Source organism: Rhinopithecus roxellana, chromosome 3 (assembly GCF_007565055.1).
Source record: "Rhinopithecus roxellana isolate Shanxi Qingling chromosome 3, ASM756505v1, whole genome shotgun sequence".
Classification (NCBI taxonomy): Eukaryota; Metazoa; Chordata; class Mammalia; order Primates; family Cercopithecidae; genus Rhinopithecus; species Rhinopithecus roxellana.
The window spans coordinates 62,961,856-62,982,511 of record NC_044551.1 but is presented as its reverse complement, the minus strand read 5'-3'; the positions used below and the strand labels follow the sequence as shown (position 1 = coordinate 62,982,511).

General features: G+C 42.9%; 1 protein-coding gene across 3 annotated transcripts in view; it reads right to left on the bottom strand.

Moving 5' to 3' along the window:
- Positions 1-9,266: 9,266 nt before the first annotated feature.
- The window catches only part of NAIP (NLR family apoptosis inhibitory protein), a 49,392-nt gene continuing 38,002 nt past the window's right edge, over positions 9,267-20,656 (bottom strand). For 2 of the 3 annotated variants that reach the window (XM_010380245.2, XM_030926854.1), the window contains 5 exons: positions 19,475-19,642; positions 17,543-17,695; positions 16,797-16,883; positions 14,349-14,513; positions 9,267-10,035 (listed from right to left, as the gene is read on the bottom strand). In XM_010380245.2, the coding sequence (XP_010378547.2) occupies positions 9,671-10,035; positions 14,349-14,513; positions 16,797-16,883; positions 17,543-17,695; positions 19,475-19,642 (938 nt within the window). In that variant the 3' untranslated portion in view covers positions 9,267-9,670. The remainder of the gene's footprint in view (positions 10,036-14,348; positions 14,514-16,796; positions 16,884-17,542; positions 17,696-19,474; positions 19,643-20,656) is intronic. The other variant, XM_030926853.1, reaches the window with a different exon arrangement.

Below are 20,656 nucleotides of genomic sequence, written 5' to 3'. Positions count from 1 at the left end.
AGATCGAGACCATCCTGGCGAACACAGTGAAACTCCGTCTCTACTAAAAAAATACAAAAAACGAGCTGGGCGAGGTGGCGGGCGCCTGTAGTCCCAGCTACTCGGGAGGCTGAGGCAGGAGAATGGCGTGAACCTGGGAGGCGGAGCTTGCAATGAGCTAAGATCCGGCCACTGCACTCCAGCCTGGGTGACAGAGCAAGACTCCGTCTCCAAAAAAAAAAAAAAAAAAAGAGAATACATATGTTAGATAACCTTTGTTTCGGCATGAGTTTGGTACTGTTGAGTGGGACTTAGATGATGATGAGTCATCAATATTTATTTATTTATTATATTTTTTGAGATGGAGTCTCGCTCTGTCGCCCAGGCTGGAGTTCTGTAGCATAATCTTGGCTCACTGCAACCTCCTCCTCCCAGGTTCAAACGATTCTCCTGCCTCAGCCTTCCCAGTAGCTGGGATTATAGGCGCCTACCACTGCACCCGGCTTAATTTTTGTAGAGGTGGGGTTTTACCATGTTGGGCAGGCTGGTCTTGAACTCCTGACCTCAAGTGATCCGCCCACCTTGGCGTCCCAAAGTACTGGGATTACAGGTATGAGCCACCCTGCCAGGTCTATATTTATTTTTTTTATTTTATTTATTTTTATTTATTATTTTTTTTTTTTTGAGACGGAGTCTCGCTCTGTCGCCCGGGCTGGAGTCGCCCGGGCTGGAGTGCAGTGGCTGGATCTCAGCTCACTGCAAGCTCCGCCTCCCGGGTTCACGCCATTCTCCTGCCTCAGCCTCCCGAGTAGCTGGGACTACAGGCGCCCGCCACCTCGCCCGGCTAGTTTTTTGTATTTTTTTTTTTAGTAGAGACGGGGTTTCACAGTGTTAGCCAGGATGGTCTCAATCTCCTGACCTTGTGATCCGCCCGTCTCGGCCTCCCAAAGTGCTGGGATTACAGGCTTGAGCCACCGTGCCCGGCCAAGGTCTATATTTATTAAGTAATGTGTCTTTAAACAGAAACAGATATAAAATAAGGTTATGTATTCATAAGTTGAAGAAAATGTGACCAAAGGCTTACAGGAACCTAACCCTGTATTTCTCTTAGGAACAATGGCTAAGTATTCACTAATTTGCGTGTTTGTGGCAACTTTATAGAACATAACTACCTCAAGTCATTTTATGAACGATTTACAGAAGAATAAAGGGATGGTGAAAATCAACTTTGCTACCAATTTTAATGAGAATCCAAATATAGGAGACCCAATTTTTTTCCCATATTTTCTCAGTTTTGAATGTTTATGTATACCTAAAAGGCATTACATCCTTTGAAAGCAACTGTTCATTATGTATGAATCTGGAACATACCTACCTTATAAATACTGATTTTGGATTTCAAATGCATCTCTACCATGTTCTACCTTATTATTTTTATTCTTCATGAACTCACTTGGTCAAAATGCAATACTTTTTGTTTTTTAATTTATTTTTATTTTTTGTAGGAATAGGGTCTCACTGTGTTGCCCAGGATGGCCTTGAACACCTGGCCTCAAGTGATCTTCCTGCCTTCCAAAGTGCTGGGGATTGCAGGAATGAGCCACCACACCTGTCCAAACTGCAATACTTTTGAAAACTTCAGGGCTTATAGTTTTGTTGAAGTGATAGATGATGGCTATGTTCTTTGTTACATAACAGCAAAACATTTTTGTTTTTACATTTATAAATGCCAGTTAGAATGACTTTCAGTGGATTGGTTTTCATTTTTCACATCATCTTTACCTTCCCGTTACCTTGTATACATATCTGTCTTCCATACTTGTCCCCTTACAAACTGTTTCAAGTAAATTCTGGTGTACAAGCATAAAAGATGAAAGAACATTGTCACATTGTCACTTGTCCTTTTAGCAATTATGCGATGATTCAGCTGTTCTAGGTACAACTAGAGGGAGAGTATCCCAGGCGAGGGAGATAACAAGTACAAAGGCCCTAAGACACAAGTGTATTGTTGGGGAACAACAAGGAGTTAATCGTGGCTGGAGTGGAAGTAAGGAGGAGAGATTAAGGAGATGGAGCTAAGAGAGGTAGTCAAGGGTCAGGCTATATGTCAGCGACAGTAAGGTCTTCAGCATTTACTTGAAGTTGGGAGTCCATTGTTGAAAGGTTTGAACCCAAGTTATAGCATGATCTGACTTACACAAAGAGACTTCTGATTGCTGTGTTGAAAATACACCATAGGTTTCAAGGGAGGAAGCAGGCTGACTAGTTAGAGCCAGTGTGGGTAGCAGTGGTTGCATCTGAGTATATTTTCCAAGTGGAGCCACCAGGATTTTCCAGTAGATTGATTACATGTGGTGTATGAAAGAGGAGTGTCAAGTATAACTCCAAGATTTTTGGCTTATGCATCTGGAAAAATAAAGTCAGAATTTAATGAGATGGAGGTCTACATAAGGAGTACTTTTGTGGCAGGAAAGAAGTTGGGTTTTGAACATGTGAAAATGGAGATGCCCATTAATAGAAGCTGGATGTGAATAAAGAGTCCAGGCCAGGTGCAGTGCCTCATGCCTGTAATCTCAGCACTTGGGGAGGCCAAGGCAGGAGAATCATGTGAGCCCAGGAGTTGAAGACCAGACTGGGCAACAAAGTGAGACCCCGTCTATATTATTAAAATTAAAAAATGGTTCAGAGGAGAGGTCTGGGCTAGAGGTGGAAATGTAGAAGTTAGTATAGATACAGAATTTAAAGCTATTCAACTACAGGAGATAGCTGAGGAAGTGCAGTCAAATAGAGAAGACGTCAGAGGAGAACTCTGGGGTTCTCTCAGTGGTTAGAGATGAGATATGAAGAGAAACAGTGCAGGAGACTAAGAAGGAGCTCTCAGTGAGTTAGGAAAATCAAGAGGGATGCTCTGGAAGCCAAATGAAGGCAGTGTTTTGAGGAAGAGGGGATGATGGGCCATATGAAAACCAATAGGTCAAATGCTGTTAACGGGTCAACTAAAGTGAGGACTGACAAGTATTCACAAATTTAGCAATGTGGAGCTCATTGGTGACCCTCATAAGAGCTGTTTTGGTGGAATGGAGGAGGTAAAATCCTGGAGGGAGAGAACATAAGAATGAGCGAACAGTTGACAGTGCATATAAACAACTCTTTCACGGAACTTTGTATTTCTGAATTTTCATTTATTTGGATATTAATAAAATCATCGGATATAGCTTTATTTTAGTAAGATTTGTGGAACTTCAGTTGTGTATACACATATGTGTGTGCATGTGTGTGCATATGGCGTTTTGATGGAAAATTTATTAATTATGGGTCATGGTTAAACAAAAAGCCTGAGAATAAGGAGTGAGATCAAGAAGGTAGAAGGAATGTTGACACGAGTTGTAGATATAGGAGATTCTACCCATGTGGACACAGTGGAAGGATTTAGGGAGTTGGAGCAGGTTGGGATATATATGTGACCAAAAAGCAGGAATTTAGCTCTCTCACTTGCCCCTGCTTTTACCATGTGATGTGTCTGCTACCCCTTCACCTTCCACGATGACTGTAAGCTTCCAGAGGTCTCCCTAGAAGCCAAGCAGATGCCAGCACCATGCTTCCTGTAAAGCCTGCAGAACCATGAGCCAATGAAACCTCTTTGTAAATTATCCAGTTTCAGGTATTTATAGCAGTACAAGAATGCCCTAATACAGAAAACTGGTACCAAGAAGTTGGGCATTGCTATAAAGATACCTGAAAATGTGGAAGCAGCTTTGGAACTGGGTAGTGAGTAGTGGTTGGAAGAGTTTGCAGGGCTCAGAAAAAGACAGGAAAATGAGGGTAAGTTTGGAACTTTTTTTTTTTTTTTTTGAGATGGAGTCTTTCTCTGTCACCCAGGCTGGAGTGCAGTGGTGTGATCTTGGCTCACTGCAACCTCTGCCTCCCAGGTTCAAGCGATTCTCCTGCCTCAGCTTCCCAAGTGGCTGGGGTTACAGGCATGCGCCACCACGCCTGGCTAATATTTTTGTATTTTTAGTAGGGATGGAGTTTCACCATGTTGACCAGGCTGGTCTTGAACTCCTGACCTCAGTGATTCACCCACCTCGACCTCCGAAAGTGCTAAGTGTCATGTGCGTCCATGTGAAGAGACCACCAAACAGACTTTGTGTGAGCAACATGGCTGTTTATTTCACCTGGGTGCAGGCGGGCTGAGTACGAAAAGAGAGTCAGCGAAGGGAGATAAGGGTGGGGCCGTTTTATAGGATTTGGGTAGGTAAAGGAAAATCACAGCCAAAGGGGTGTTGTTCTCTGGCAGGCAGGAGTGGGGGTTACACGGTGCTCAGTGGGGGAGCTTTTTGAGCCAGGATGAGCCAGGAAAAGGAATCCCACAAGACAATATCATCCCTTAAGGCAAGGACCGGTCATTTTCACTTCTTTTGTGGTGGAATGTCATCAGTTAAGGTGGGGCAGGGCATTTGCATTTCTTTTGTGATTCTTCAGTTACTTCAGGCCATCTGGGCGTATATGTGCAAGTCACAGGGGATGCAATGGCTTGGCTTGGGCTCAGAGGCCTGACACTAAGTTTACAGGTGTGAGCCACCACTCCCAGCAAGTTTGGAACTTCTTTTTTTTCTCTGTCGCCCAGGCTGGAGTGCAGTGGCGCGATCTCGGCTCACTGCAAGCTCCACCTCCTGTGTTCATGCCATTCTCCTGTCTCAGCCTCCCAAGTAGCTGGGACTACAGGTGCCCAACACCAATTTTTAAAAATTTTTTGTAGTTTTAGTAGAGATGGGGTTTCCCCATGTTAGCCAGGATGGTCTCGATCTCCTGACCTCGTGATCCGCCCGTCTCGGCCTCCCAAAGTGCTGGGATTACAGCCGTGAACCACCGCACCTGGCCAAGTTTGGAACTTCTTAAGAGACTGGTTAAATGGTTGTGACCAAAATGCTGATGGTGATGTGGACAGTGAAGTCCAGGCTGACAAGGTCTCAAAAGGAAACAAGTAATTTATTGGGAACTGGAACAAAAGTCACATGTTATGCCTTAGCAAATAACTTGGCTGCATTCTGTTTGTGCCCTAGGGATCTGTGGAAGTTTGAACTTAAAAATTATGACCTAGGGTATCTGGCAGAAGAAATTTCTAAGCAGCAAAGCATTCAAGATGTGGCCTGCTGCTTCTAACAGCCTGTGCTGAGATGTGGGAGCAAATGAATGACTTAAAGTTGGAACTTACATTTAAACAGGAAGCAGAGCCTAAAAGTTTGGAAAATTTGCAGCCTAGCCATGTGGTAAAAAATAGAAAACACTTTCTCATCAAGGAATTCAAGCAGGCTGTGGAGCAACCACTTGTTGATATTTGCATAACTGAAAGGGATCCAAGTGGTAATATCCAAGACAATGGGGCAAAGGCCTCAAAGGCATTTTAGAGACCTATGGGGCAGCCCCTCCTATCATAGGCCCTGAGGCCTAGGAGGACTGAATGTTTTCCTGGGCTGGGCCCTGTGCATCCTCCGAACACTGCATCCAGATGGCTCCAACTCAGCAGGGGCTCAAAGGGGCCTAGGTATAGCTTGGGCTGTTACTTTGGAGGGCATAAGCCATAGCCTTCACAGCTTCCATTAGTTGGTAAGCCTGCAGGCACACAGAATGCAAAAATGGTGGATTCTTGGTAGCCTCTGCCTGGATTTCAGAGGATGTATGGAAAAGCCTGGGTGTCCAAACAGAAGCTTGCTGCAGGGGCAGAGCCCTCACAGAGAGCCTCTACTAGGGCAGTGTGGAGGGGAAATGTGGGGTTAAAGGCCCCATGCAGAGTCCCTACTGGGGCAGTGCCTAGTGGAGCTGTGAGAAGAGGGCTACTGTTCTCCAGACTCCAGAATGGTAGAGCCACTGGCAGCTTGTACTCTGTACCTGGAAAAGCCACAGGCAATCAACTCCAGCCTGTGACAGCAGCCTCAGGGGCTGAACTCTGCAAAGCTATAGGAGCAGAGCTGCCCAAGGCCTTGGGAGCCCAATCCTCATATCAGCGTGCCACATGGAGATCATTGTGGAGTTTTATGATTCAATGACTGGCATGCTGGGTTTTGAACTTGCATGGGGCCTGTAGCCCCCTTTTTTGGCAGATTTTTCCATTTTGGAATGGAAATATTTCCCCAACCCCTGAACCCTTACTGTATGTTGGAAGTAAATAATTTGTTTTTTATTTTATAGGCTCATAGGTGGAAGGGATTTGTCTTGTCTCAGATGAGACTTTGGACTTCTGAGTTAATGCTGGAATGAGTTAAGACTTTGGGGGACTGTTGGGAAGGCATGGTTGTATTTTGCAACGTGAAAAGGACATAAGACTTGGGAGGGGCCAGAGGTGGAATGATATGGTTTGGATATTTGTCTCTACTCATGTTGAATTGTGTCCCCAGTGTTAGAGATGGGGCATGGTGGGAGGTGTTTGGATCATGGAGGCAAATCCCTCATGGCTTGGTGTTATCTTTGTGTTGATACTGAGTTCTCATGAGATCTGGTCATTTAAAAGTGTATGGAACCTGCCCCCCCGACTATCTCTCACTTGTTTCTGCTTTTGTCATGTGACATGTGTGCTCACCTTCCACCATGATTTTAAGTTTCCTGAGGCCTCCCTAAAAGTGGAAGCAGATGCCAGCACCATACTTCCTGTGAAGCCTGCAGAACCGTGAGTCATCTAAACCTCTTTTCTTTATGAAAGAAAGAAAAGGAAGGAAGGGAGAGAGGGAAAGAGAAAGGGAGAGAGGAAGAGATGGATGGAGGAAAGGAGGGAGGACTTACAACCATGAGGACAGGTGTTGGGTCAATGAGGGATGACTTGGGAGTCCTATGAAGACTGATGTAAACTAGAATAAAGGGCATGATAAGCTTATGATTCAAAAGTATTTTGTCATAGAAGTAGTTCATTTTCTGTAAAAGAACAGAGTAAATATTTTAGCTTTGGAGGCCACTGATAGTCTCTGTTGCTTTAAAAAATGTAAAAACCATTCTTAGCTTGAGGGCTAGACAGTCCAGGGCCATACTTTACTGACCCCTGCTTAAACTAAAAGCCCTTAGAAGAAACTCTGGACAAATAATTTGCATGGAATCTTACGAGTTTTTAACGTATTATGATGTTCGGTAGTTTAGGTATATTAAATGCCTGACATACAATATTTTTACTTACAATGGGTTTTTCAGGATATAACCCTGTTGTAAGTTGAGGAGCATCTGTATATTTTTATTTTATTTTTACTTTTTTTGAAGCGGAGTCTTGCTCTGTCACCCAGGCTGGAGTGCAGTGGCACGATCTCGGCTCACTGCAACCTCCACCTCCTGGGTTCAAGCAATTCTCCTGCCTCAGCCTCCCAAGTAGCTGGGACTACAGTTGCACACCACCATGCCTGGCTATTTTTTTTTTTTTTTTTTAATTTTTTTTGTATTGTTAGTAGAGACAGGATTTCACCATGTTGGCCAGGCTGGTCTCGAACTCCTGACCTCAAGTGATCTGCCCACCTCGGCCTCCCAAAGTGCTGGAATTACAGGCGTGAGCCACTGCATCCGGCCGAGCATCTGTATATTAAACATTCCCCATTGAAATTGCTGTGTGGTTTCTGTCTCCTAACTGGATTCTGATATAATGCTTAACAACCTTTCTAATTACAAAGGTATTACATATAAAATCAGACAAGCAAGAAGACTATCCATCCCACCTTCTAGTACTCTTGCCCTCCAGAGGTAGCTCCAGTTAATGTTTTAGTGCTAAACTAGATTTATTTTTGTTTTAAATAGAAAAATAATGTAGGCACTAGTAAAACAAAAAGCAGTACAGAAAGGGAGAGAGTGAAAACTAAGAATGGCTTCCAGGCCCACTTCCTAGAGGTACCCACTATTAACATTTTTAGATACATCCTTCCAGAATTTTTTTCCAGTTTCATTTAGGTATAATTAACAAATTAAAATTATGTATATTTCAGTTGTACAACATGGATGTTCAACATGTTTTGGTATACATATACTTTCTGATATGATAAATGGTTACCACAAGCAAGCTCATTAACATATTCAGAAATTCTTTTTTTTTTTTTTTTTTTTTTTTTTTTTTGAGATGGAGTCTTGCTCTGCCACCCAGGCTGGAGTGCAGTGGCCAGATCTCAGCTCACTGCAAGCTCCGCCTCCCGGGTTTACGCCATTCTCCTGCCTCAGCCTCCCGAGTAGCTGGGACTACAGGCGCCCGCCTCGTCGCCCGGCTAGTTTTTTGTATTTTTAAGTAGAGACAGGGTTTCACCGTATTAGCCAGGATGGTCTCGATTTCCTGACCTCGTGATCCGCCCGTCTCGGCCTCCCAAAGTGCTGGGATTACAGGCTTGAGCCACCGCGCCCGGCCCCCAGAAATTCTTAATGTAGCTAGAAATGTAAGTGGTTTTGTTTTTTGTTTTTTGTTTTGAGACAGGGTCTCGCTCTGTTGCCCAGGTTGGAATGCAGTGGCGCCATCTCGGCTCACTGCAACCTCTGCCTCCCGGGTTCAAGCAAGTCTTGCATCTCAGCTGCCCTACTGGCTGGGACTACAGGCATGTGCCACCACACCTAGCTAGTTTTTGTATTTTTAGTAGAGATGGGGTTTCACCATGCTGGCCAGGCTGGTCTGGAATTCCTGACCTTAAATGATTCGCCCACCTCAGCCTCCCAAAGTGCTGGGATTACAGGTGTGAGCCACTGCACTCAGTCGTAAGTGGTTTTCTAAACAAATGAGACCACACCATACATATTGTCCCTATATTTCATACTTGGGCACAGGGAGGAGAATTGACTTTTTTCTTAGTAAAAATAAAAATGAGGATAAAAGTATGGTTGTTTACCAACTTATAGTAGTATCATGAATTTAGAATGGTCTTCTGGCCGTTCAGAAAACTACTTAACTGGTAGGAATGAAATTCTGGACACTGATATTGATATAGACACTCATATCAAATATAATACTATGAAATACTATGATATGGAAATAATATTATGAAATCACTAGAGATAAAATATTTTCTACCCAAGGAGAGTGGATTCATAAGAAAATTCTAAATTATAGCATATGTTGAACTCTGAAAAGCCTCTGGAATAAAGTCATTTTTCCCTAACCCCTGTTTCCTCTTTACACTGGCAGTGGATAAAGGGAAAGTAAGTTAATTCTACTGTACCAAAGCTAGTTCAATATAGAAAACAGGTTCTACAAGGATTAAGGAATATCTCTTGACCCACAGAAGATTCATGTGGATCCTGTGTTAAACTCGTTTCATCCATGTATGAAACTGATTCAACCATTAAGTTAGCCATTTATTATATAAATTGAACACTTCTTCCATATTGTGGCTTTTAGATAGATTGGCAGATCTGTCCCCAACCCCTTCCCTGTTGACCATGGACAATAGAGGGTTAGCTGTATCAACTTGATTGAAGGGTTTACCTTTAGCTGGGGTGGATTTTTCAGGGACCTCAAAGGTATTGGTGATGATTTATTTCTTGAGCTTGGTGGTGAGTATGCAGGACTGTTTTTTGTTTTGTTTTGTTTTGTTTTTTAGCAAGCCTTACACATTTTCTTTTGTATGCAATATTTAATAAAATAATTTTGGATAATTTGGTTTTTAGCATTAATTGAACAACTTTTTTTACATCCTCAATGTGCCACAAGACAAATTATTGATTCAGCAGTTTTTAGCTGAATCTTTTATTTCTGAATGATGGGAGAGAACGGCAGTATCCATTTCTGGAGAATAGTTAAGTACTTAGATTGAGGATGTCTTTCTTTCATGACATTAAGCAATGCAATATCATCTGCATCCAAGAGCCAACTTAACATGTTCAGTCTAATGAGGCTTGGCAGTCGTAACACACATTGACTCAAAGACTTGACTGTTGTGGCCTGAGCTTTGATACACTCTGTGAAATGCCTGGAGATGTTCAACTCCTGCAAGTTTGGCATGTTGTCCAGTGCTTGAAAGAAATTTCTGTATCCTTCCTCTGTAATCTTGTGATTGATTGAAAGATTTAAGTTCTCAAGTTTCTGGAAACCTCCATTGATTGCTACTTTGGCTACAAAAACAAAACATTTATGAAAATAGAATCATAAGGACTTCCATTTCAATAATGGTGGACTAGGTTATTTTAACTAGCCTCCTCTCCCACCACCACTACTAGTAGGAAGTGCTCAATATAATTTTGTTTTTTGAAATGTGGTCTTGCTGGGTTAACACAGGTGGGTCTCTTTTTCTTTTTCCTTTTTTTTTTTTTTTTTGAGATGGAGTCTCGCTCTGTCACCCAGGCTGGAGTGCAGTGGTGCGATCTCGGCTCACTGCAACCTCTGCCTCCCAGGTTCACGCCATTCTCCTGCCTCAGCCTCCAGAGTAGCTGGGACTACAGGCGCCCACCACCACGCCCAGCTAATTTTTTGTATTTTTAGTAGAGGTGGGGTTTCACCATGTTAGCCAGGATGGTCTCGATCGCCTGACCTTGTGATCCACCTGCTTCAGCCTCCCAAAGTGCTGGGATTACAGGTGTAAGCCACTGCGCCTGGCCATCACAGGCTGGTCTCAAACTCCTGGACTCAAGTGATCCTCCTGCCTCAGCTTCCCAAGTAGCTGGGATTACAAGCACATGTCACTGTGCCCAGCTTAATATAATATTTTTAAAATATCTCCTTAAAAAACCCAAAGAGCTGATGGGTTAATAAAGAAGCACCTGGCAAAAATATAAGGGAGAAGCAAAAACCAAAGAAGTACAGCTGAGTCTTAAAGCACTGACGCCATTGTGCTGAGAGTTTCGCCATCCTGGACAAATATGAGCTTCTCTTTTGGTCTCACAGGAGGTCACATGCCAAGGCACATCGTGCCTACAAACCAGACTAAGTTGGCCAGTCACGCTGGTTCACGCCTGTAATCCCAGCACTTTGGGAGGCCAAGGTGGGTGGATCACTTGAAGTCAGGAGTTTGAGACCAGCCTGGCCAACATGGTGAAACCCAGTCTCTACTAAAAATACAAGAATCAGCCGGATATGGTGGCACATGCCTGTAATCTCAGCTACTCGGGAGGCCGAGGCAGGAGAATCAGCTTGAACCTGGGAGGTAGAGGTTGCAGTGAGCCGAGATCCCACTACTGCACTCCAGCCTGGGTGACAGCGCAAGACTCCGTCTAAAAAAACAAAACAGAAAAACAAAACAAAAACACACGAAAAAACAAAAAAGAAAAATCCAGACTAAATTACAAGGGACTTCAGAGATTGTGGCAACTATGTCTTCCCCTTTTATAGAGAAGGGGGTGTGACATTCCTAAAGCCATGTCATCTGACTGTCTACTGCTATGCCCTATTTCTGTGGCCCAGAAGGGACCCTCCTGTTTGAGACTAAAGCCTCTGAAGGAAACGGAAGCTGGGCACACCCTGTGTTCTCAATGAACACAGGTTGACTAGACTTTGGAATGGGTCAACCGAGCAGAGTTTTTGTTGTTTCGTTCTGGGGTTTAAAAAAAAAAAAAATTCTTTTTTGAGACAGGGTGTCACTTGGTTGCCTAGGCTGGAGTTGCAATGGTTCAGTTATAACTCACTGCAGCCTAGAATTTCTGGGCTCAGGCAATCCTCCCGCCTCAGCCTCCTGAGTCCTAGCTACTCAGGACTAGCCACCATGCTTGGCTAATTTTTTCAATTTTTTATGGAGATAAGGTCTTGCTATATTGCCCAATCTTGTCTCAAACTCCTGGCCTCAAGCAGTCCTTCTGTCTTGGCCTCCCAACATGTTGGGATTACAGGCATGAGCCACTATGCCCAGCTTTGTTTTTAATTGCTAAACCTCTTTTTTTTTTCTAACTTGGGCAAAGGTTAAGTTTGGTTTCAATCTAGAATCTATGACTGTAGCTTCACTGAGGTTAAAGAACAGAGGTACTGAGAAAATGTCTTCAGCTATGTCCTGAATAGGTATCTTCAGTAACATTCAAGAGATATTTCTCATTCCCCCACATGAAGGACACTTCTGAAAGGACTTGAAGAAAGACTCAGGTCTTCCACATGCATTCCCTTCTTTCCCCTGTTTCAGCATAACGTCCACTTCCTGTTGTGTGGTTAGCCAGTTCCGTGATGTGTCTGAATGCTGTCTCCCACAAGTAAAGTCTAAGCATTACTGACTACTGGCAAACAATGGCCTCTCAGCTGTCCGTCAGAAGAAGCTACAGAAAAGTAAGCTTGCTTTGTTCAGTCAACAAATATTTATTGAGTTCCCACTATGGGCCAGGCATACTCTGCTGGGTGCTGGGAAGAGAAAACACCTGCTCTCAGGAGGGAGAGGGACAGGGGTTACTGGCTCAAATCTGTAAGTGAGATTCAAGTTCTAAGGAAGGCTTTGACCTAATGTAGTGAGAAGAATAAAACACAAATAATTTATAGTAAATGAGGATGAGAGAGACCATAAAATTTAATGTTATTAAATTCTTCCTCATAAGGAGGAAGAAACAAGGCCTTTAAGAAAAAGGCTGTAAGTTGTCATTGTTTTTTGTTTTTTGTTTTTTTTTAAATAACATAAAATAACAGTGCTGAGCAGTAAGAAAATGAGACCCTGCCCTTGTAACACACCCGACACAGCCTCTCCAGTCGGGCTTGTACTTTCCTCTCCAGTCTTTTTCTCACAACTCACTCCTGCCTCTTGCTCCAGATATTCCTTTTTTTCCCCCAAGTTCTTCAAATATATCTGGTTCTCTTTAACTCCAGGCTATGACCTAAGTGATTACCTCTGTTTGAAATGATGTCTCAATCCCTCCTCTACCAACTATGCCTGGGTCATTCTTCCTTCAGGTCTTGACAGAAATCTCAATTCCTCAGGCCAGGCACCGTGGCTCACGCCTGTAATCCCAGCACTTTGGGAGGCCGAAGTGGGCAGATTACTTGAGGTCAGGAGTTTGAGACCAGCCTAGATAACATGACGAAACCCCGTCTCTACTAAAAATACAAAAATTAGCTGGGTGTGGTGGTGCATGCCTATAGTCCCAGCTACTCAGGAGGCTGAGGCAGGAGAATGGCTTGAACCCAGGAGGCTGAGGTTGCAGTGAGCCAAGATCCCGCCACTGCGCTCCAGCATGGGTGACAGAGCAAGACTCTGCCTCAAAAAAACAAAAGAAAAGGAAAAGAAAAAGAAATCTCAGTTCCTAAAAAAGGGCTCCCCTGGTTCCAAATTAGGTTGAGTCATTCTGCTATATGCAAGAAGAGCAGAGAAAGAATGGAGGAGAAGAACCGGGCAGAAGCTATATGCATATTGGCCAAGAACTTCTCAAAACTGATAAAAGACATCAAGCACAGAGCCAATCAGTTCTAGAAACCACAAGCAGAGTAAATACAAAGAAAACCCAGCAGGACACATTAGCGTGCACCTGCTGCTGTTGTCTGCTCAGGTGGCCATAACAAAATGCCCTAAAATGTCCTATCTCCAGATACAATCACACTGAGGGTTAGGGCTTCAACACGTGGATTCTGGGGGGTACACAAGTTCAGAGCAACTGCCACAACAGAAAACAAAGAAAATAATCTTAAAATAATCCCACCAAAGGAGGGGGGAAAAGATACCTCACCTTCAAGAGCACAACAAAAAGACGACAGCCGCCTAAACAAAAGATATTATGGAAGCTAGAAATGTGAGAGAAAATACGTGCCAAAAATAGAAGTCTATACTCACTGAAAAAAATATATTTCAAAAGCAAAGTAAAAGACCTTTCTAGGCTGGGCACGGTGGCTCATGCCTGTAATCCCAGCACTTTGGGAGGTCAAGGAGGGCGGATCACTTGAGGTCAGGAGTTCGAGACTAGCCTGGCCAACATGGTGAAACCCTGTGTTTACTAAAAATACAAACATTAGCCAGGTGTGGTGGCATGCACCTGTAATCCCAGATACTTGGGCGGCTGAGGCAGGAGAATCGCTTGAACCCAGGAGGCAGAGGTTGCAGTGACCTGAGATCGTGCCATTGCACTCCAGCCTGGGCAACGAGCGAAATGCCATCTCAAAAAAAGGAAAAAGAAAAAAAGAAAAATCAGTGAGCAGTACATATATGATTTTTGTACTCTCCTGTGTGTGTATTCATCTTCAGTTTTAAAAAGGAGTACTTAGGAGGATATGTGACCAGGTGTCTGAAACACCAGGTGACAAGAACACAGATTTGAGGGCTTGTATATCCACAAATGGGAGACCTTTTTGTACTTCCAAATCTGACCAGAATGCGCCTAAATCCAAGAAGGACACTAGAAGGAACAGTATGATAGTGAAAATGAGGAAGTGGGTTGAAAATTTCTAGAGGGACAAATGTTTATATAGACATGTTGCAGCAGAAAGCTTGGCTATACCACTGGCTTCCATGCAAGCTGAAACACTAGCTCACCAATTTCCACCACGCTGTCGTCATTCAAAGTCTGGAAAAATGAGAGGACTCGGAGACAATGAAGCTGCTGACACTGCTGGATGATCAGTTTAGCCACTTGATAAATTGCATCCCCAGTAGGAAGGATCAATTCTTCCAGGTTACTAAGAGAACCTAAAATGTAGGCTGTCAGAAAAGACCAAAAAGCTATTCTCTTTGTACTTTTTGTTCCTGTGCAACAGTAATCTGAAAATCATGCATGGTCTAAACATCATGCACAGTCCAGGAAACTCCATGTAGCAAAGAGGCCATTCCTCTTGCTCTCCGAGGGCAAGAGAAGGGCCAGCACATGCTTTCATCTTCCTCGCTCCTCTAGACAATTCCTCCACCACCCGCTACCAACCAATCTCTCCTGCACTGAAGTCCAGGCTGCCAATTAAATCTCCATTTCCTCGTTTAGAATGAAGCTTTCCTGACCTGCAGTTCCCTTTCCTAGCTTTGCAATGCCTTCAGCCACCTCCTTTCCCGTTCCACCTCCCGCTGAGGTTAAAGAACAGAGGTACTGAGAAAATGTCTTCAGCTATGTCCTGAATAGGTATCTTCAGTAACATTCAAGAGATATTTCTCATTCCCCCACATGAAGGACACTTCTGAAGGGACTTGAAGAAAGACTCAGGTCTTCCACATGCATTCCCTTCTTTCCCCTGTTTCAGCATAACGTCCACTTCCTGTTGTGTGGTTAGCCAGTTCCGTGATGTGTCTGAATGCTGTCTCCCACAGGTAAAGTCTAAGCATTACTGACTACTGGCAAACAATGGCCTCTCAGCTGTCCGTCAGAAGAAGCTACAGAAAAGTAAGCTTGCTTTGTTCAGTCAACAAATATTTATTGAGTTCCCACTATGGGCCAGGCATACTCTGTGATTCTGCACCGGCCTCCCAGCCCTAAAGCCTCACAGTCCACCACTTTTAGAACCTTCCTTTTCACTTTGACTCCTTCCTAGCATGGCGCACTATAGATCATTTGATCATTAGAAAGTTAACTTCTGAGGCCTCACGCATGGAAATATATTGAATACTTTCTAGCATAAAACAATGTCCCAGGCTTATTTTCTTTCCCTGTCTCAGTTCTTGAATCAGCCAATTTTGCAAGGACCCTGGTTCCTTTAAGGAAGGACAGGATTTAGAAATCAGTATCTAGGCACTTGGTGTGTTCATTATTACTGCAGTGTCTTCTAGTCTCTCCATTGACTGAACTGAGAAATATGTATGTGTGTATCTATAGACATGTGGAGATGAGTGTATATATACAGAGATATCTATTTATGTATGTTCATAGGTTAAAAAACCATGAGGCCAGACCAATATTTCCAATTCTAATCCAATACCTCAAAGTTCGTTCTAGCCTCACCTTTCAGTATTAGTAAATTCCTTTTCCAACTGTGAGGAAACGTGGCTCTCGTTATACTCACTGTTTTGTTTCTTTGTATGTTCGTTTTTGAGATGGAGTCTTGCTCTGTCACCCAGGCTGGAGTACACTGGCCTGATCTTGGCTCACTGCAATCTCTGCCTCCCAGGTTTGAGAGATTCTCCTGCCTCAGCCTCCCAAGTAGCTGGGACTACAGGCATGTGCCACCACGCCCAGCAAATTTTTGTATTTTTTAGTAGAGACGGGGTTTCACCATGTTGGCCAGGCTGGTCTTGAACTCCTGACCTCAGGTGATCCACCCACCTCGGCCTCCCAAAGTGCTGGGATTACAGGCGTGAGCCACTGCACCTGGCTATACTCACAGTATTATTTGCTTAATCAACCTGTGATGTATGCCAGCCATCCCCTTGGCCCTGATCCTACCTCTGCCACCTCAGCCCCTACCCACCTAGGTGCCTCCAAAGGAAGGGAAGAGAAGAGGAGGATCCTGGCAATCTTTATGCATGCTTATGTTTGAGAAGCACTTTGAATAGCACAGCTCTACAGTTCCTGTCTCCACTGCCTCCCTTTATTTTTTTTTCCTGTTAGAATGTTTTTGATGAGCATACATTACTTTCATAATCATTTTTTTTAAAATCAAAAAGTATTTAAATTCTATAGCTATCATTTTATGAAATATAGGGTTTCACATATTGAGTTTTCTTAACCTTAAAAGATAGATTTTTACCTATATTCTAGTAACCTTTGAAACTATGAGGTCTTATATTTGGAACAGATACCTGACAATGAAATTGCATAGTGCTATAATGACCAAATATGTACTCTTAGAAGTCATTCTGCTTTGAATGAGATCAAGTCTGGAGGTAAAACTATAGTGAAGGCATTTGGTGGGTAGAAGTTGAGCATCACTATCGCTTTGTTCTAGTAAGCAAGGGTAGCTAATACATATCTTGCTTCCTTGTGGCTAATTAAAAATAGGAGAAAAAGGATTCTGGGCAGAAAGAGAATAAGAGTACGTAAAAAGCACTATTTTGTAAACATACCAAATTTTTCCGATGTTTCCTCATCAGGAAAGTGCTGGCCTGCAAGATTTAATATCTTCAGAGAAATAAAATTTGGCAAAATGGCAACTATGAAAGGGAAAATAAAAATTTAGTTATGTCCGCTACATCTCTCACAGCAAAGCGTAACATTTTTAAAATGAAGAAATTAGAAATTAATGTAGTAATTCAGACTGAATTCATATGACTAAGTAAATAAAACAAATTTTTGCTCAGAAAATAATTCTGATAACTAGAAATGTCATTAAAATTCTAGAAATTTCAAATTCAACTGAACTTAAAGGTAAAAAAGAAAATTCTAGAAACACATATACTTCATTATTTAAGAAACAATTTTTCTCTTTTTTTCTTTCTTTTTTTAAAGAGACAAGGTCTCTGTCACCAAGGCTGGAGTGCACTGGTACCATCACAGCTCACTGCAACCTCAACCTTCTGGGCTCAAGTAATCTTCCTGCCTTCTTCCCTAGTAGCTAGGATTACAGGTACCACTGTGCCCAACTGATTTTTTTAAAACTTTTTAAGAGATGGAGGACTTGTTATGTTGCCCAGACTGGTCTTAAACCCCTGACCTCAAGTGAGCCTCCTGCCTCAGCTTCCCAAAGTGCTGGGATTACAGGCATGAGTCACCACGCCCAGCCTCAAAATATGGCTCTTTTTAAAGAGTGGTTAATATGACTCTGTGTCCATAGAAACATCTTAAACCACAATTGTAATATTATAACTCTTACCAAATGGGACAGCTTCAAAAAATGAATCCAAAAACTTAATTTCTGTGAGTTTCTTACAGGAAGCAAGTGCAGTCATGAGAGACTCAAAATCCGAAAAGAAGTTACACTTCAGATGGAAAACATGAAGGTTTGGAGAATTTTGAATCAATTTTACTGTAAAAGATCAAGGATTTTCAGAAATTAGAAAATACCGCAAATTTCTATCAAAATTAGCCGAGTAGTTTATTATTTTGTTTCAATAATAGTGAATTAAAACCAGCTACCACGATGTCATGATCTAAGAATCAGGTCACTGGACTTGGGTTCAGGTTCTGCAACTAACAACTGATGTGAATTTTGACACATTATTGACCCTCTCTGGATAACAGTTTTCTCTTCTAAAAAATACAGGCATTGACTCAGTAGCATCACCTTCAGCTTTAACATCTAATAACTCTAAGTTTGTACATGACATTTGCACAATAAGAATACTGTACAAAGAGGCCAGGTGCGGTGGCTCACGCCTGTAATCCCAGCACTTTGGGAGGCTGAGGCGGGTGGATTGCCTGAGCTCAGGAGTTTGAGACCAGCCTGACCAACATGGTGAAACCCTGTCTCTACTAAAAATATAAACATTTGCCGGGCGTGGGTGGCAGGCGCCTGTAATCCCAACTACTCGGGAGGCTGAGGTAGGAGAATCACTTGAACCCAGGAGGCAGAGGTTGCAGTGAGCCGAGATTGTGCCACCAAACTCCAGCCTGGGCCAACAGAGCAAGACTGCGTCTCAAAAAAAAAAAAAAAAAAAAAAAAAAAAAAAAGAAAACTATACAAAGATACAAAGAATACTGTAATCCTAGTACTTTGGGAGGCCAAGTGGGGGCAGATCACCTGAGGTCAGGAGTTTGAGACTGGCCTGACCAACATGGTGAAACCCCGTCTCTACTAAAAATATTAAAAAATTAGCCAGGCGTGGTGGTGGATGCCTGTAATCCCAGTTACTTGGGATACTGAGGCAGGAGAATTGCTTGAACCCAGGAAATGGAGGTTGCAGTGAGCCAACATGGTGCCACTGCACTCCAGCCTGGGCGACAGAGTGAGACTCTATCGCAAAAAAAAAAAAAAAAAGAAACATAAAAGGAATGACAACTCTGAAGCAAAACCTAAATTTGTTGCAAAAATTGCTGACAAATATAACTACCACCTCCAGCTTCGATGTATATACGTATACACACACACACACACACACACACACACACACACACACACACACAAGTTTCGCTGTTTTTCCCCAGGCTGGAGTACTATGGCGCAGCCTCGGCTCATACTGCAATCTCTGCCTCCCGGGTTCAGGCAATTCTCCTACCTCAGCCTCTCAAGTAGCTGGGATTACAGGCATATGCCACCATGCCAGCTAATTTTTGTATTTTTAGTAGAGACGGGGTTTCACCATGTTGGTCAGGTTGGTCTTGAACTCCTGACCTCAAGTGATCTGCCCTTCTTGGTCTCCTAAAGTGGTGGGATTAGGCGTGAGCCAGCATACCCGGCCTATATTAGGGATTAAGAACTCAGATTTTAGAGTCAAAATTCCTCTATTTTAGAGTCACAGATCTACATTTCCTTAGCTGGATATTACAAATTACTTAATCTCTTTATGTCTCAGTTTTCCCAGCTACAAAAGAGCATTAGTAATAGTACTTTACTTCATAGAGTGAGTATGAAGACTGAGTTAATATTTGTGAAGTGCTTAGGACACTTCCTAGTGTGTAGTAAAGGCTCAATAATTACAAATAGCGCTCTGCTTTCTTAATGAGAAAGAGTGCTATTCCTCACAATTTGCCATGGATACAGGCTACACCCTTAGAACCACAGGAACTTTAACTCTTAAGTAAATTATTGGCCAAGTAGCTTTTCCAACTGATGTAAAAAACAAGCATATTAAAGTGCCATCCTTACCTAGTTTGGAAGGATCACAGTCAGCTGAAATTTGAATCAATAATTTCTCCATATGGTGGAAGTTTGGAAATTCTTCAGGAATGACTGAAAAAACATTTATGTTGCCCTTCAGATCCACAGACAGTTCTTTCAGGCACAGGAACTTATCCAGATTAGGAAAGATTTGGTCTGGAAAGCAGCACACAGTTTCCCATTATTAATCTAAAGAGTTCTGAATGGACATTTTAAAACTGTCATTTTGATTCATCCAGCTATTTTCACATGCAAACCTTCCACATACCATAAAACATTTTTTTTTTTACAGAGTACATATATGGAGATATTGCTGTTTGCAGCATTTACTGATTACGTACTGTATGGGAAGCCCTGTGCTACTCTTTAGGCTCACAGAAAGAAATACAGCATTTCAGCCGGGCGCGGTGGCTCACACCTGTAATCCCAGCACTTTTGGAGGCCAAGGTGGGCGGGTCATGAGGTCAGGAGTTCGAGACCAGTCTGGCCAACATAGTGAAATCCTGTCTCTACTAAAAATACAAAAAAAAATTAGCTGGGTGTAGTGGTGTGCATCTGTAATCCCAGCTACTCAGGAGGCTGAGGCAGGAGAATCCCGTAAACCTGGGAGACGGAGGTTGCAATATCTAGACAATAGGCAAATTCATACAGACAGAAAATAGAAGAGAAGTTATCAGGGGCTGGTGGGAGGGAAGATTTTTTTATTTTTATTATTATTATTTTTTGAGATGGAGCCTCACTAGGTAGCCCAAGCTGGAGTGCAGTGGCATGATCTGGGCTCACTGCAACCTCCGCCTCCCAGGCTTAAGTGACTCTCATGCCTCAGCCTCCCGAGTACCTGGAACTACAGGTACATGCCACCACGCCAAGCTAATTTTTTGTATTTTAGTAGAGACGTGGTATCTAACTCCTGAGCTCAGGCGATCCACCCTCCTCAACCTCCCAAAGTGCTGGGATTACAGGCGTGAGCCACCGCACCCAGCCCGGAGATTTACTGTTTAATGGGTAGAGTCTGGAATGATGAAAAGGTTCTGGAGATGGATAGTGGTGATGGTTGTACAACGTAGTGAATGCACTTAATGCCACCGAGTTGTACACTTAAAATGATTAAAATGTAAGTTTTGTTACATGTATTTTACCATAAGAAAAAAGTACTTGAAAAAAGATGAA